The 17,061-nt window shown below is 39.9% G+C and overlaps 1 protein-coding gene across 6 annotated transcripts in view; it reads right to left on the bottom strand.

The window, feature by feature from the left end:
- elavl4 (ELAV like neuron-specific RNA binding protein 4) overlaps positions 1 to 17,061 on the bottom strand; it is a 93,915-nt gene that overhangs the window by 20,588 nt on the left and 56,266 nt on the right. For all 6 annotated transcript variants that reach the window (XM_037698105.1, XM_037698104.1, XM_037698101.1 and 3 more), the window contains exon 5: positions 13,753 to 13,906. In XM_037698105.1, the coding sequence (XP_037554033.1) occupies positions 13,753 to 13,906 (154 nt within the window). The remainder of the gene's footprint in view (positions 1 to 13,752; positions 13,907 to 17,061) is intronic.

Below are 17,061 nucleotides of genomic sequence, written 5' to 3' on the forward strand. Positions count from 1 at the left end.
AAAAAAAAAAGCCTAACATGAAAGTTTCAATTCATGAAATCACAGGGAGTACTCTCTGGACGTAAGATTGATCCACAATAATCAGTAATTTGTAGGAAAAAAGCTCAATTTTGGCTAAAAGTAAAAAATTCATAGATCTTTAATCCTAGCCCTGGATGGCAAACAGACCTTACCATTTGGGCAAAATTGGCAATGATAAAAAATGTGTTTCTTGTGTGGAAGTGAAATAAGGGAGCTTGAAATTCTGAGCACTTCTTTAACCCTCAGTCCTCTGAACTGGGCTCCAAGTAATTTATTAATAATTTAGTGCTTCACAGGAAGAATAGGGTGAGTTTGCAGGATGAATATGACTCATGGGCCATATTGATGATCACTACGCTACAGTTTAATCAAACAAAATTGTACATATTTCTTTTTAAATAATGCATTACTTTAGTTTCTACTCTGGTTATTGGAAGAGTCATGTTCTCGTTTATGCAGCATGTGGCCATCTTCTCATATGACTAGGCCAAACGCTTCTTCATCTGCAGTAACTTCTCTGCATTAGAGTGCAGCCTGACTGAACTGGCTTTACTTTCTGGTATAAATGAAAGGAAACAGTTTGGTGTGAATTTAAACAAACATTTGACTTGGGCAGCACAAAGCTTGGGATGTTGCAACAGTCACTCAACATGGTAGTTTCTAAGGGAAAGCGTTCTTTTATTCGTCTACTCTCTTTTAGACAGCAAATATTGTAAATGTCTTCTTCACTTTATTGTTTGATTCAGATCTTCAACAAAACCAGCTACTTCAGAGTTATTGTTGGCTCTGAGAGTGCTATTTTCCCCAATGATATATATTTTGAAAGCTACGTTTCCAGGAAATGGTGGAGGAGGAGGATGCTACTTAAAACGAGCAGACAATTGGCAGGCTAGTCCTAGTGGTTGGTATAAAGCAGGTGCATTACAACACAACTAACAGAGGAGCACCCTTAAAGAACATTGCCAACTTCATTTCTATGATTAAATCTTAAGTTGCATCCAGAGGAATTCTGGGCTGTTCCCACTGATGGGAGATGTTTTGGAAACTGAAATTAAAGAGATAGGTTTCTGTTTGCGTTCATCTGTAAAGTGGCAAATCAGAGTTTCCCAAATAAGATTTAGTGACAAGTTATGTACGACAGTGTCATTTTTGATTGGTGATTAAACACTGACAATAAAGCAGTTGGTGAGCTTTGTAAAAAGCAACTGCTTCACTCTTGAATAGTCACAAATCTGCAGACTGAACATCTTTAAAAAGGCAGCAGTGGCACCACAGCTGAGCCAACAAAGGTCAAGCTCTTTTGAAAGCATCTGACCAGAAACATGTACAAAAGTAACCAATTTCTCTAAACTGGATTGAAAGAACTCAACAAGGTTCAGTCAGGTTATCTGGACAGTTTCTTTTTTTTGTTCTTGTTGAGAAGTTTTGTCCTTCATCCACAGGACTTCATCAGTCGGAGGAGCCACAACAAAGTCAGTCCTACAAGTAGCACAATCACATAGTGGACCAATCAGTTTGATGGTGATAAGATGGTTTCTGGGGCTCGTCCTCTCCCCATTCGACTCCTCTGAAGCAGCCATAGCCAAAGTGGTTCAAAACATCAAAGTTCATGCTCAATAATCCAGGTAAGAAATCCAACAAGGTTCAGTCAGGTCATCTGGACGGTGTCTTTTTTATTGTTGAGCCATTTCGTCTTTCATCCCCTTTTTTTGTTGAGCTGTTTCGTCTTTCATCTTGCATCCTCCATCCTCCTTCATAAAAAAAAGAAAGTTTCCAGATGACGTGACTGAACTTTGTTGAATTTTTATTTACCTGGATTATTGAGCATGAACAATTACAATGCAAGCTGAATGTGGGCCCTGAGCTACTGCAGCTAGCTGTTGTTGGCCGTGGGCCTCAGGCCTCCTCTCAGACCCCAGGTCCGCCTCCAGCTCATGCTGCACCCGGCACGGACCTCCCTCAGAAGCGGCAACTCACACTATCAATAAATCAAGGAAACGTGAATTAAGTATTTGCGCTCACTGTGTGCTAAAGGGAAAAGTCCCATCAAAGCAGCACTGCGCAACAGTTTCTGTGCTCCAGAACAGCTTTTATACAATAAGTGGTTGTTTATTGACTTGCAGAGTTAACTGCAGTATCTGGATTTAACTACACATACTGTATCAAGGCATGTTATTTTGTATTTGTAGATTTGTTTGTTTAATACCCTTTTCTGTCCTAAATGGAACAAACACAAATCAATAGATTTTGTAAAAACTGAACAATTTTCAGATATAATTAACGAGTTTATTGGGACTGAAAAACAGCTCTGATTTTTCACAAACTATTTTTCCCCGTTTCCCAGCTGCCATGTCACATTAGTGTGATAAACCATAAAATGTGGCTATTTGTTTCCTATTAAATATTGTAACAAAAACAATTTTGCAATCAGTGAAACAGGCAGTCTTTTGAGAAAGCCCAACCCTAAAACTGTCCCTTCAAACAGCCCCAGAAGCCTCTGGGTGACTTATCAAGCACCTGCCAGCCATACAGGCAGCATTAGAGCACAGTGTTCTTCCTAAAGTACAGCAGTCTGTCTTTTGCACTCACTCTTTCCCTTCTCACTCTTTTCGAGCTTCCTTCTCCACAGTAATCAACAGAGGCTTACGTAACTCTCTCTACCTGTGCTTATCGCTCTCTAACACACACCGACAGGCACATTGTCTGCCTTACTAATAACACACCGCTTTAGTCAGGGGCAGGGGGAAACTGGAGGCGAGAAGACTGAGGGGGGAGAACTAGATGCGAGTGCAGGGGTGAGGATAGGTAAGGCTAAAAAAAAAAAACAAGAGAGGAGATGCGGAGTAAAGAAAGGAAAGGACAAAAGGAGAAAAGGTGAATGTAAAGAGGTGAAAGAAAAGGATGATGACAGGAAATGGTGCTATTTTTGCTTCTCAAACAGCCTCTATTTCTCTAAAACCCACTATCATGTCTCCAAACACTGACTGAAGAAAAAATGTCTGCACTGTTGAGAGCCTAAGAAAAGAAGAGGTGAGAAACCTGACTGCTGGGTAATGAAAGACACACTCTTTGACTCATTTTCAAACACACACATTTTCATCCCCCAGTGTACATACTTTTTTTTTTTTAATTTAAATGAACACAAGCTTGGAAGCATGTATAGAAACAAACAAAATTGTTGTGTTCAATTATTCTGCTACTTTATCCTGTGCTATTTATCTCTTGCTTGAGAACATACCAAGGGTTTAGTAATATGGCACTGGGAGAAAGAAACCCCCATTTCTATTGGCTTCTAATTAAAAGCAGAAAAAAAAAGATCTGTCCTTATTTTAAGTAACATTAGTGTTTCAGGGCACAGATGGCATTTGAAACAGTACCGCAAGCAGAGGAGAGGAGACTTTGAAGAGTGTAGGTGCCCTGTGCTTTAGCCTCTGTCAGAGCAGAGTTCCAACCATCTGTCTGCTGTGTGTGTATGCAAATATTGATGCACGTACAGTAGCTACATGTGCTTCCTCTGTGCACGTGTGCTGGCTATAATAGAGATGAAATGCACTTTAAATGATTACAGAAAAAAGGCAAGCACTTCTTCGTATTACCTTGACCACTTTGTTCTCAAGTACATGAGAAGACGGAGAACCGTGGAACAGTTAAGTGTCATTATTGAAGTCAACAAAGAGGAGAGAAACTACGAACTGAAAGGGTGAAGGGAAAGTATCCATCCATCCATCCATTATCTTTTACCCGCTTCTTCCATTTTGGGTCACGGGGGTCGCCGGTGCCCATGTCCAGCAATCACTGTGTGAGGGGCGGGGTACACCCTGGACGGGTCGCAAGTCCATCACAGGGCCACATAAACAACCATTCACTCTCTCACTCACACCCAGGGACAATTTAGAGTTACCAATCAGTCTAACATGCATGTTTATGGTCTGTGGGAGGAAACCGGAGTACCCGGAAAAAACCCACACATGCACAGAGAGAACATGCAAACTCCACCCAGGAAGGCCCCCGGACCGGGATTTGAACTGGCAACCTTCTCGCTGAGAGGCAGCAGCTCTACCAGTTGCGCCACCATGCTGCTCATGGGTAATTATCTCACAGAAAGAAAAAAAATAGTTTCAGAAGTATGAAACACAGATTGGTTTAGGACTCAGTGGAAACCAAATCACCAGAACTATATAGAAGACCTTTCCATTTTCATGGCACTCAAAGCAACTTTTAAAAGTACAGTAACACAAGAACGACGCATTTCCCAAAAGCCTGGATGAGACAAAATGTAGACTTTAATAAATCTGAACTAGATAAATTAGTTCCTAACAGAAGTACAGATTAACAGTAAGGTTCTATAGGATTAAAGGACAGTAAGATTTGAAATTAACACCCACATAAGGCAAAAGTAGAGCAATAATGTTTTTGCCTGTGCGTGTGTGTGTGTGTGTGTGTGTGTGTGGGGGGGGGGGGTATATGTGTTAATTTGATTGTACATTTGATTTTATTTGCTTGTTCATTAGCAACTGAGCAATTTGATTGTTCATTTTGTGGCCTCAGGATTCCATCTCTGCTCTTTGCAGATGATGTGGTCCTGTTGGTGTCATCATGCCATGATTTTCATCTCTCACTGGAGCGATTCTCCGCTGAGTGTGAAGTGGCTGGGATGAGAATTGGCACCCCCAAATCTGAGGCCATGGTCCTCAGTCAGTAAAGGTTGGATTGCTATATTTGGGTCGAGAGTGAGGTTCTGCCTCCATCATGTCCCTGGATCTTTTGTACTTGCAGTAACCGATCACGTAAGAATTGACTTCCGTGCACATATGAGTCCAGGGGGAAAAATGAGGAATAGGCTGCCATTGATCCAAATCTGTCTGATATTTGATCAGTTTCAAATTGAGCCCAAATATGAGAACACAAACTCATACATTCCGACTGCGTTCCCTGAAGGTTAGAGAGACGGACAGAGGAGGGAACCTGGCACAGTTAACACTTATTAAATACAAATAGAAAAGGTTTACTCATTCAGAAACAGTCAATGCACATTGGAAGGGAAAGAGGAGGTTAAGGAAGAGATGAAGTCTGAGTCTCTGGGACGGTTCAACAATTTTAGAAATGGTATTTTTTCAGCTGCCTCTAACTGTGAAGTATGAAAGCAGTGTGGCTTTTTAAGTTGCTTCTTGTGTTTACGAACAGAAGAATGACTGCAGGGTGCATCCTGTTGATTAGGAGGTCATTTAGAGAACAGACTATGCTCCCAATTTAGCAGAGCAGGAGCTGTGGATCATCAGCCCATCTGCCACTGGTCACTGGAGAGGATTCCTTACTTCAACAACATTCGGTTGCATTGGTCTCAGCATTTCTGTCTGAGCATCACTCCTCTCTGAAGTCAATTTACTTTCTATGGACAGTGTAATGAAGCGTCTTTAGCTTAGATTTGATTACATACAATAAATACATGGATATAAGCAAGAACATATAAGATTTTAATTACGTTTTCTTCTCCTGAGACTTTTAAAGCTGCAGATATCAGGTGCAAAATTAACAAAGTCCCAAAATAGTTCAACAAGGACAAAACTTGCCTGTGACTCCCTCTTCCACTGTTTTCCTCTCTCCTTCTGTTTATTATTCCATGCTTACATTTTTGGCAGTCACAGGAGAGTATTAATTTGCAGCCCATTTCTTTTTTAATGGCAGTGAGTGTGTGGGCGGGTGTGTTGCTTCTGTCTCTACAGTATCAGATAAAAAAAAGATGAGTCAATGGTGCCAGCATACTACTCTCAAGGCCGCTCTAAGATCCTCCATGTTTTTAATCACTAGCAACTCTAACATCTAATTAATCATTAACATTTCTCAAGCTGATCCTCAGCCCTCTGGGGGCACCTCGCAGAACATCCCTCTCTCACATTGTCTTTGTTTGTGTGTGTGTGCATGCACAGTAGGTGTGTGTGTGTGTGTTTCAGTTCCAAGGCAGTCTTTTAAGGTAGGTGAGTTTTTGGAGGCAAAAACCCATCACCTGCTCTGCATTTGTACTGATTTTAATTGTATGTCAGAATTATGCTCTGGACAGAACACAATAAATATCTGACTTCTACATATTAAACACAAAAGTGTGAGATAATGGTCACTAAACATAAGCAATGTTTTTGTCAATTTCTGTAAAAAATAAAAGCAGATTTCCGAAATATTGTAAGTTTGGAAAGCTTTTAAATCCTGCTGCTTCCTTCTGCTTTCATTTGTAGTATAGAAAAACAATGTAAAACAGAAAAGAGTGGGATATTATTCATGCCAGTTCTTCATTTAACATATTTCTATTCAATTCAGTTCAGTTTATTTATATAGCGCAAAGTCACAACAGAAGTTGTCTCAGAGCACTGAACAGAAACATTCACATACATTATAAAAGAAAATTAGTAAAAGTTATCTATCTAAGGAAGCCAGCAGGTTGTGTTGAATCTTCACATTATCACAGTCTCCCATCCAGAGCAAGCACAAAGGAGACCGTGGAAAGGAAAAACTTATTTTTAATAGGAAGAAACCTCCAGCAGAACCAGACTCAGGATGAGCGGCCATCTGCTTCGACCGGCTTGAGTTTGAGAGGAACAGGAAGGAGAGACGGACAAAATGACAGGTCCAGGTGTACTTTTATTGAAGGATTATGTATCAACAAAACCTTTTTTATTTGATTTTACTAGTTAAGGGCATTTGATCTGTTGACTAATTTATAAAATAATAACAAAACAATTACAAATAATGTTTGTGTCATTATCTAGATTTAAAGGGGGTTCAGTTTAGGTGCGCTTTGGATGAGATAACAATAATTGTGAATGTCAACAAGTCTCCAAGGCACTCCCAATTTCAAACAGGTAAAGTGCTTTTATTTTCATGGCACAGCCATCTAGGTAAGTGAAACTAACACAAGTTAGCATTCAAGCCTCCCTCAGAGAGTCAGATTTCTACCAACCTCAAAATGTTTTAAAGAAACAGCCTGCAAATAGAATTGATCAATTTGTAACAGACCTCTCCATCACCAAGACATTGCCTCTAAATACCAAAAGCATAAATGCACAAATACAACACTACACTTTATGAGAAAAACAAATACATATCAGTTTTACTTTCATAAATAATTTTCTGCTTGACAGCATTATGAGCACTGCCCCCCAGGATTAGTTAAATGTCAAGTCCATGGACACATAGAAGAATTAGAGAATTAGCAAATAAACTTTAGTGGGCCTCATGCATTTTAGATGAGACATGAGTTTTGTTAACTCTAAATCAAAAACAAAAAAAAAAAGAAACTTGAGAGTGAGACATCCTTTTTACTTTTCAGAAGTTTGAAGATTTTATTTTTTGTTCTATTTAAATGTTGAAAACTTCCCGGAGCCAGAGCTTGAGTAGAGATTGGTTATATATCTGTATCTGTGACTTTCCTTCCCTCCATTGACTACGGTGACATTATTTACATGAACGCTCCTACAAGCACCCATTGAGCATGCATCAGGATATGCTCCTACAAGCACCGTACAGATGTTGGATGCTGTCTATCATGGTGCACTAAGATTCATAACTGGCTGTGATTATCGTACCCACCACTGCACCCTGTATTCACTGGTTAACTGGACATCATTAACTTCACACAGACTCTTTCACTGGTACATTTTCATCTTTAAATCACTTCTTGGTCTGCTGCCTTCATACATCTCCTCCTATATGTCTCTGCGTGAGTGCAGCTACAACGTGCTCACTCAGGACATTATTACCTGCAGTGTTCCCTCAGTGCGGACTGAACTTGGCAAAAGGACCTTCTCCTACTCCGCTCCTGTTTCCTGGAATATCTTGCAAAAAGACCTGAAGCTCTTGACCATGACCTCTCTAAGTGACTTTAAGAATCTGTTGGACTCCTGGCAAAAACCAATGCAGACATGTTCCTGTTTTTAATTTTCTACATTCGCCTTATAATCTAGCTGTTTTTGTTACTTTTTTTTGCCATCTTACTTGTAAAAAATAAAAAATAAAAAATCTGTATGCCTTTTTATAACTGCCTATTGTTGTCGCTGTTGTCCATTGTTGTCATCATTCTTTTGTTGAAATCAGGTCTCACTTGTAAATGAGTCCTCAAGGCTCAATGGGATTTAACTGTCTAAATAAAGGTTGAATGAATGAATGAATGAATGAATGAATGAATGAAAGTTATTATTGGTTCTCAAAGCCAAAAAACAGGTTTTAATGTGACTGTTAGTTTTCATAGTAGCTCAACAGTGCACTTTTTTAAAGTAAATTGTTAGAGCATTAGTCTATGTCACCACAATGCTTTGCAGGGGTATCAGCCTTTACTATTTGCTTCTCTTCTCCTCATCTAGTTGTCTGTGTCCTCCATACCCTCACTTTCATTCCCTCCCACATCTCTGGACACCTACGCCCTCTCTTAATTTTTCTTCTCCATTTCTTTCATGTCCTTTCCCTCTCTTGCTTCCTCATGCTCAGAGCGTATAGACAGGCGTACACTTCACTGCCAGCAGTGATTTATACTGCTTAGGCAAATGAGTGTGGCTTACAGCATGTTGCTCCTTTTTCTGCCTCATCAGTACTCATTGCACACAACACTGGAGCAGGTTGAAGCCTTTAGGCAAACACACATCCAATGAAATGGATCTAAGGCATGCTGTAGGGTTTCCTCTGCAGCACAATGGGCTGATGGGATTCATTTGTGGATTTTAGATGTAATGCAATGAGTAAACAACCTAGTACATTTTCCAGTTTGTGCCTCAATAAAACCATTGTTTTACCAAGGACATAAACTGCTTGTTGAGGTCACTCAATGACTTACTAGACTTTTTGAAGGGCACTAGAGTTGTAAAAATAAAATCAATGTTTTCCCCCACATTGACATAATTTAACACACCATTATCAAATCACCTGCTCAACAGAAGTTAATTCCCAGTGGTTTTATTTGTTAGAGTTTGTGTATTTTGATCACTTTTAGAGGCATCGTTGTGATTTAGTCATTGTTTTATTTCTGTTTTTCTGTATGTTGGGATTTTATTTTGAGTTCTAAAGTTTTTACCTGATCCTTATTTATATATGTGTTACCTCAGTTCAACAAAGTGATAGAGAGTTTTACCAGGGAGGAGAGAGTGGTGAGCGGAGCAGACCTGAATAGACATGTTGGTGAAGGAAACAGAGGGGATGAGGAAGTGATGGGTAGGTTTGATATCAAGGAAAGAAACCAGGAAGTGACAGATGATGGTAGATTTTGCCAAAAGAAGGAAAATGGCTGTAGTCAACACTTATTTCCAAGAGAGAGGAACATAGAGTGACCTATAATCGTGGAGGAAGGAGTACGCAGATCGACTACATTCTGTGTAGAAGAAGAAACCTGAGGGAGATTGCAGACTGTAAGGTTGTGACAGGGGAGAACATGGCCAGACAGCACTGAATGGTTGTGTGTAGAATGACTGTTGTGAAAAAGAGAAAAATAGAAAAATCAGAGAAGAAGAACAAATGGTGGAAGCTGAAAAAAGAAGAATGTTGTGAGAAATTCCGAAAGGAGCTGTTGAAGGCTCTGGGTTGGAAGAAAGAGCTTCCAAATGACTGGGATACTACAGCAACAGTAATTAGAGAGACAGGTAGGAAGGTACTTGGTGTGACATCTGGACAGAGAATAGATGACAAGGAAACCTGGTGGCAGAATAGTGAAGTGCAGGAAGCTATTAAAATAAAGAGGTTAGCCAAGAAGAAATATGACAGTGAGAGGGCTTAAAAAAAACATAATTCTTTGTGAAAACAGGTCTCTCTTGTACATGAGTCCTCGAGGCTCATTGAAAGCAACTTGTATAAATAAAGGCTGAATGAATGAAGAAGCAGGTGCTACACAGAGCAAAGAGGGAGGTAGCAAAGGCAAAGCTGCATGATGAGTTAAATGGGAGTCTGGACACTAAAGTGGGCACGAAGGACTTGAATCAATTGGTGAGACAGAGGGATCAGGCTGGAAAAGAGGTGAAGCAGGTTAGGCTTGTTAAAGATTGGAATGGTAATGTTCTAACAAGTGAGGAGAGTGTGATGGAAGATGGAAGGAGTATTTTGAGGAGCTAATGAATGAAGAGAATGAAAGAGAAAGAAGAGTAGAGGTCATAGAAACTGTGGTTCAGGAAAAATTAGTGAGGGTGAAGTCCAGAAATTTCTGAAAAGAATGAAGAACGGGAAGGCAGTAGGACCTGATGACATACCAGTGGAGGTTTGGAAATGTTTAGTAGAGTTGGCAGTGAGGTTTTTGACTCAAATATTCAAAGGCATATTTGAGGGTGAGAGGTATGGAGGAGAAGTTTGCTTGTGACCATTTTTAAAAACAAAGGTGATGTACAGAGTTGTAGCAACCATAGGATAATGAAGCTGATGAGCCACACAATAAAGAGCTAGGAGAGAGTTGTGGAAGCTAGACTTAGACAAGAGGTGACAATTTGTGAGCAGTCGTATTGTTTCATGCTAAGAAAGAGCACCACAGATGTCATCTTTGCTTTGAGGATGCTGATGGAGAAGTACAGAGAGGGTCAGAAAGAACTTCATTGTGTCTTTGTGGATTTAGAAAAAGCATGTGACAGGGTGCTGAAGAAGGAAGTGTGGTATTGCATGAGGAAATCTGGAGTGGCAGAGAAGTATTTTAGACTGGTACAGGACATGTATGAGGACAGCAGGACAGTGGTGAGATGTGCTGTAGGAGTGACAGATAGCTTCAAGGTGGAGGTGGGATTGTATCAAGGACTGGCTCTGAGCCCCTTTTTGTTTGCTCTGGTGATGGACCGACTAACAGATGAGGTCAGGCAGGAATCCCCGTGGACTATGATGCTTACAGATGACATTGTGATCTGTAGTGAGAGCAGAGAACAGGTGGAAGAGAACTTAAAGAGGTGGATGTATGCACTTGAAAGTAGAGGAATGAAAATCAGCTGTAGTAAGACAGAGTACATGTGTGTAAATGAGAGGTAGGCTGGTGGAACAGTGAGGCTACAAGGAGCAGAGGTCACAAAGGTGCAGGATTTCAAGTACTAGGGGTCTACTGTCTAGGAAAATGGGGAGTGTAGTAAAGAGATGAAAAAGAGAATCCAGACAGGATGGAGTGGATGGAGAAAAGGAATTCAGGAATGAGTTGCAACAAAAGGGTGGTGGCAATGGTCATATAAAAAGTTTACAAGACAGTGGTGAGACCAGCTATATTGTATAGTCTGGAGACAGTGGCACTGACAAAAAGACAGGAGAAAAAACTGGAAGTGGCAGAAATTAAGATGTTGAGTTCTCCTTAGGAGTGGCAAGGATGGATAAGATTAAGAATGAGATCATCAGAGGTACAGCACAGGTTGAACAACTGAGAGATAAAGTTAGAGAGGCCAGATTGAGATGGTTTGGACATGTCCAGAGGACGGACAGTGAATATATTGGTAGAAGGATGTTAGAAATGCAGCTGCCAGGACAAAGACAAAGAGAAGATATATGGGTGCGGATAGAGAGGACATGGAGGTAGTTGGAGTGAGGACAGAGAATGCAGAGGACAGAGTAAGACAGAGAATGACTCACTAATGCAACCCCTGATGAGGGAAACGCCAAAAGAAGAAGGTTTCCTTCTGAGTTTTCTGTTAGAAGCTGCTACATCAGCCTTACAGTTTTATTATAATAAAGTTGAGTTTATTTGAGCTCTTAGATTCGGTCTGCATGCTGGATCTGATCCACCTACTAAACATGACAGAATATTTCTTCTTGTGCTGTGAAATGCTACAACTTAGAAAAATTCACCATAGAAAAGTTTTATTTTAGTACATGACTGAATGGATGGATGGTACTTAGCTGGCGGTATTAAAAATCTTTATAGAAACAGAAATAAAAATTAACATCAATGCTTTTTTCTTTCTTTTTTCTTGTGACTAATCTATCTAGTCTTTTCTTCTTCTTCTTTCAGGTTTTCCCTGTTCAGGGATTGCCACAGTAAGTCATCCTCCTCCATCTCTGTCCTCTGCATCCTCTGTCCTTACTCCAACTACCTCCATGTCCTCTCTAACTGAATCCATATATCTCTTCTTTGTCTTTAAAACCTTTGACCACATTACTGCACAAGAAACTCATAAACAATACGGATCATGGCCACATGATTGGATGTAAACAAGAAGGGTAGAATCTTGTTTGCTATATTATAAGAGGCAGTCTTGTTTCTAAACTAAAATACAGTAGTTGGGCTAGAAGGAAGACACTCAATCTCAAGCTGCAGTTCAAAAAGGAACAATAAAGTTAAACTGGTTTCAAAATATAAAACCTGTGACAGGTCATATCAGAGTACACCAAAAGCTGATAGTATACTTCACTGCTGCAACTTCATCCAGACCTGGACCAAACAGGAGCTATGAGTCATTTTTGCCAAAAATGCCAGCAAATAGCATCTGAAGCAAAGTGGCTTTGTTGCCAGGGAAGAGACTTCATAATTCCATCTGTAGAGGAGTTGAGCATCCCAGGCAATGCCTTGACTTTATCAAGTGCCAAAGTTTGCATCAATGATCCAACGCTTCCCTGCATTTATCAGTCCTCAAGTAATGACAGCCAAACATTATTAAAAGGACGTGACAGAGAACTGAAAGCTCAGATAACCAAATGCCCAAATGTCGTAGTTTATAAATGTCATTTTTAATGCTGATACGATATTGGTTTGTTTTTATCTAAAACATATGCTGTGAATAAAGACACATCTGAGCTGAGAACATGACTATGTTCAATGTTACAGCTCAGTGTTTCAATGTGATGAAAATAAATTGTTTTTGCATCAAACTGGATACGGTAAGGTTTTAAGAGTAAGCAATTAATGATTTTTGTTTTAAAAATGTGCAGTATTTCTTTGGTGCTTTGAGCACCACAAGCTGAATGGTTATACGTTTCATTAAATTTCAGAGAAGACAGGCACCTACAGTCAATATTTACAAAATCTGGGAGCTCAACCAAACCAAACCTCATGGGAAAATAGAAGTGGAAAGTGGAAAAAATATATTTAGAAGGAAACTTTTCATTTAATTAACAGTAGTGTACTCATTCAAACAAACTTCCCTATCCCAGCTGAGTAATTTCAATATACATATATTTCATAACTACAACTTCACTCATCTGTTCATTTCTAAATGTTAACGGATAAAATTACATTTATTTGTACAGAAGTTCAAAACGTGAGAACAGTTTTAGCAAAAACTGATATACACATAAGAAAATGTAAAGTTAAAAGATAAAAGGCTTGTACAGTGTATTTCTTTCAGGTGCAGATATGCTGAAGGTGCAATAAAGTGTTTTTATACTTCATCTGTTTTTAAATGTTGGGTTTTTATGGAAATGTTCTTGCACAATTTGTTAGTGACATCAATTGTTGCAATACTCTAAAAACAGTGGCCATTCCAAGACAGCTGAGCTTTCTAAAAACATAGAAGATATACATTACTAGCACAGTCTGAATTGAACAACTAGAACTTGACGCCTAAAGTCTGCAGTCAGATGTAATTTATTTCTAAATTTGTTTTTATTATTATCAGTCCAATTTTTTTCTTTTATTTCTTCTCTAACTGGTGTCAATATCAACCATGATAAACAGTAAGAAATGTTAACAATGTGACAAGAAGACATTTCAAGACTAAAACTTTTTGCTAAATAAGATGCTATTCTCACATGGATGATGCATTATGTGACTAAATCAGGATAAAGTAGGTGCTGTCCCATGGATACCTGTGACCTGGTCGACAAGGATGCGGGAGGTGATGATGCGTCCGTACTGGGAGAAGAGCTGCTCCAGCTCCTTCTGGGTCATCGTCTTGGGCAGGCCGCTGACATACAAGTTAGCATCACGGATGGAGGCTGAGCTGGGTCGTGCATATGACACCTGCAGAGCAAAAAAAAAAACAAGCGCCGGAGCTTGTAAACACAAATTGAGCACTTATCACACATTTAAGTTGTAGGAGGTTAAAATGAAAAACGGATTATCGGTTTTGCATGTGTGTTGTGAATGGGAAGGGATATGAATCATTGCCTCCACAGGGAGGAAAATGAGACTGTATTTTTCTTTTTGGCCGTGGGGATTACGATTGTTAGGAAAAGATTTGGCTGCTTAGAACCCCAGAGAGATAACACTATGTGCTTCAGTCAGTTGTTTGCTGGAGGAAGTGCAGAAAAGTTTCCCCTGAGGAGGAACCGCAGGTGGTTTCACTTTGAAAACACAATTCACAATTAAAACAAAAAAACATACTTCACTCAGACTACGCATTATTCTGAGGAGAAAATACAACGAAAACTAAGAAAAAGGTAATTTTTTTAAATCATTTTCTTTTCATTAGCCCATCAAATCCACTTTATAGCAGTGGTTCACAATTTCTGAAATGACTCAATATGTGGGAGTCACCACTTGGCAGGAAGTGATTATTCTGTGCTACCGGAGAACTTCCACAACATCTTCACATGTACACCCATTTTGCAGCAGTGAAATTGCATAAATCCCATTACTACAGCTGCTGACTGAAGCAGCTTTTCCTCTGAGTACTTTCATTACCTCCGACAAGCAGACAAAAGTCATCAAACAGGGTTAAAGGCAGGCACATTTACAGTGCATGTGCAGTCACATCCTTAAGCAACAACATGGAAATCTTGCATGTGAGAGAACAGGATTGGGAACAACTGGCTTTCCCCAAATCTCTCTTCTCTTTCACACATATTCCTCCTCAGCCTATCTGCTCAGCACCTCCATCTCCTTCTTCCCCCCTGCAGCTCTCTCCCTTTTCGCTGCCTGGTTATTTTTCTGCTGCTTCCTTCCTGCATGCTGCCTCACTAAACCTTTCCCGAGTGTGCCGAGTTTCCCCCTCCTTTTCTTCTTTTCTTCATCGTACAGCTCTCCCTCATTTTTTCTCCTTGTCAGCCAACTGCAGATGTCTAATCCATCAACACCTCCTCAAGCTGTGAGCAGTATTGTGCGGCGTGAAGCATGTGTGAAACAGGAGTGTGTGCTTGTGTGCAGGAAAAGTTAAGGAAAAACTAAGTGTGAAGATGAAAGTAATCATGAGCACGTGCTGGATGAATGTGTCTCGGATTGTGCACATATGTGTCACTGTGAGCTCACTGCTTCTTTCGTGCGATGCTTCCCTCACACTGCAGCGCATCGCTGACAAAATCGGAGGTGTCATGATTGAAGAAATGTTACCAGCAAAAAAAAAAAAAAAAGAAACAAGTCAAAGGCACTTTGGAAAGACACATTGCCTTAGAGAAAGTAAACCTCCAGCATGAGCATTTCCTCACAAGTGTAGTGGCAGAGAGTGGGAGGGGTGTGACATGAGGAACGACAAAACTTAATTTTAGAATTACTGTGCTGCTTTTTAATTAACCTTGTTGCCTTTAGGGGTTTCAGCCTGTTGTTGGGAGAGAAATCAAGGGAAAAGAGAGTAGTGGGAGGAAGGAAATTAAGTGTGAAAGAGTGATAGTGTCAGACAGATATGTTGTGTTGTCTTCTGTCATGACAAAGACCTCTTTTATCTCAAACAACTTGAGGCAGGATCTTGTGTCATGAGTGTGAAAGAGAAAATCTGTTAACTCCAACTGATGCACCGAAACAGTTTGCTTCCATTTTTAAATACTGATGCCTATTTTTACTGAATGCTGCAGTTTGACACAACACTTAACATTGTGACTACATGATGCCAATTAGATGAACTTGTTTTCTTTTTCAAGTCTAAATTCAATTGCTTACATTGATATGAAAGTTCAGATTTTTAAAGTGGGGAATATGGAAAGACTGTGAACATTTAATATACAGTAGTCCCTCGCTACTTCACGGTTCGTTTATCACAGGGCTTCCGGGTAACGATCCCCCGTGATAAACGAGGGACTACTGTATTACCTGTTGAAGACAGACTCTGACAGGACTGATCAGCACATCTGAGCTGAGTGAGGACCAGCATGGATTGCTGCTGTCTTAAAATAACCCCAGTCACACTTTTTCAATAGTGAGACATTCAAACATTTTTTTATTAATCCACTCATCATCATCAATTTTGCATCGCAGTTATTTACATGGAATGTGGTGGTTATTTGAAATCCAAAATAGTGACAACAGCAGCTAGCCTGCACGTGCAGTTTGGGACACCTCTGGACTAAAACTCATAACATTTCTGTCAGAATAACCAAGTTCTGTAGTCGCTCCATATGTTGCGGTTCCACATTCGCTGACTCACTCTTTCGCAGGTTTTCAGCATAAGATTGTACACCACACGATTGTCAACTTTTATATTACTCACGTGATGATGGGATAAAAAGTTAACGCGCTGCCATTTTGTAGTTTTGTTTCAGTTAGCCTATACTGTAACACAAGTCAAAAGAACTACACTAAAGTAAAAAAAAAAAAAATCCAACAAAATTCAGTCAGGTCATCTGGACGAGATGGGGTAGAGGCAGGACCCGAAAGTCCCAGGTTCGATCCCCAGCCATTCCCACATGTCACGGTGTCTCTGACCAAGACACCTAATCCCTGATTGCTCCCCGGGCGCTTACATAGCTGCCCACTGCTCCACCTGGGTGTATCTCAGGTGTGATAGGTTAAATGCAGAGAACCAATTTTGCCTTTGCATGGGAACATACAGTGATGACGACACATTGCACTTATTGTTATTAGAAGCCAACAGTGCTTCCAGCTGCTGCTTTCTGCCGAAATTCAAAGAACAGCAATGGACGCAGCAAACACTAGTGGAGAAACTGATGTGGTACAAATAATTTTGCAATGCAAAGTCAGAAGTAACAAACTATTTATTAAGCTCATAGAACTGGCAGGAAAGTCGCAAATAATCCTGAAGCTGAACTCATCCTTCAAGTTGTAATATTTTCACTGGTGAGTACCCATATAAAATTTTGCAGCACTGTACAGTACATATACGTATATTTTTAAAATTATGTGGGTTTAAGAGTTTAGAGTTTAGAACATTGCAAGAGTGTGGGAAGGGTTTATAAAGCCTTTATATATATATATATATATATATATATATATATATATATATATAT

Source organism: Nematolebias whitei, chromosome 3, assembly GCF_014905685.2.
Source record: "Nematolebias whitei isolate Nwh7 chromosome 3, NemWhi1, whole genome shotgun sequence".
NCBI lineage: Eukaryota > Metazoa > Chordata > Actinopteri > Cyprinodontiformes > Rivulidae > Nematolebias > Nematolebias whitei.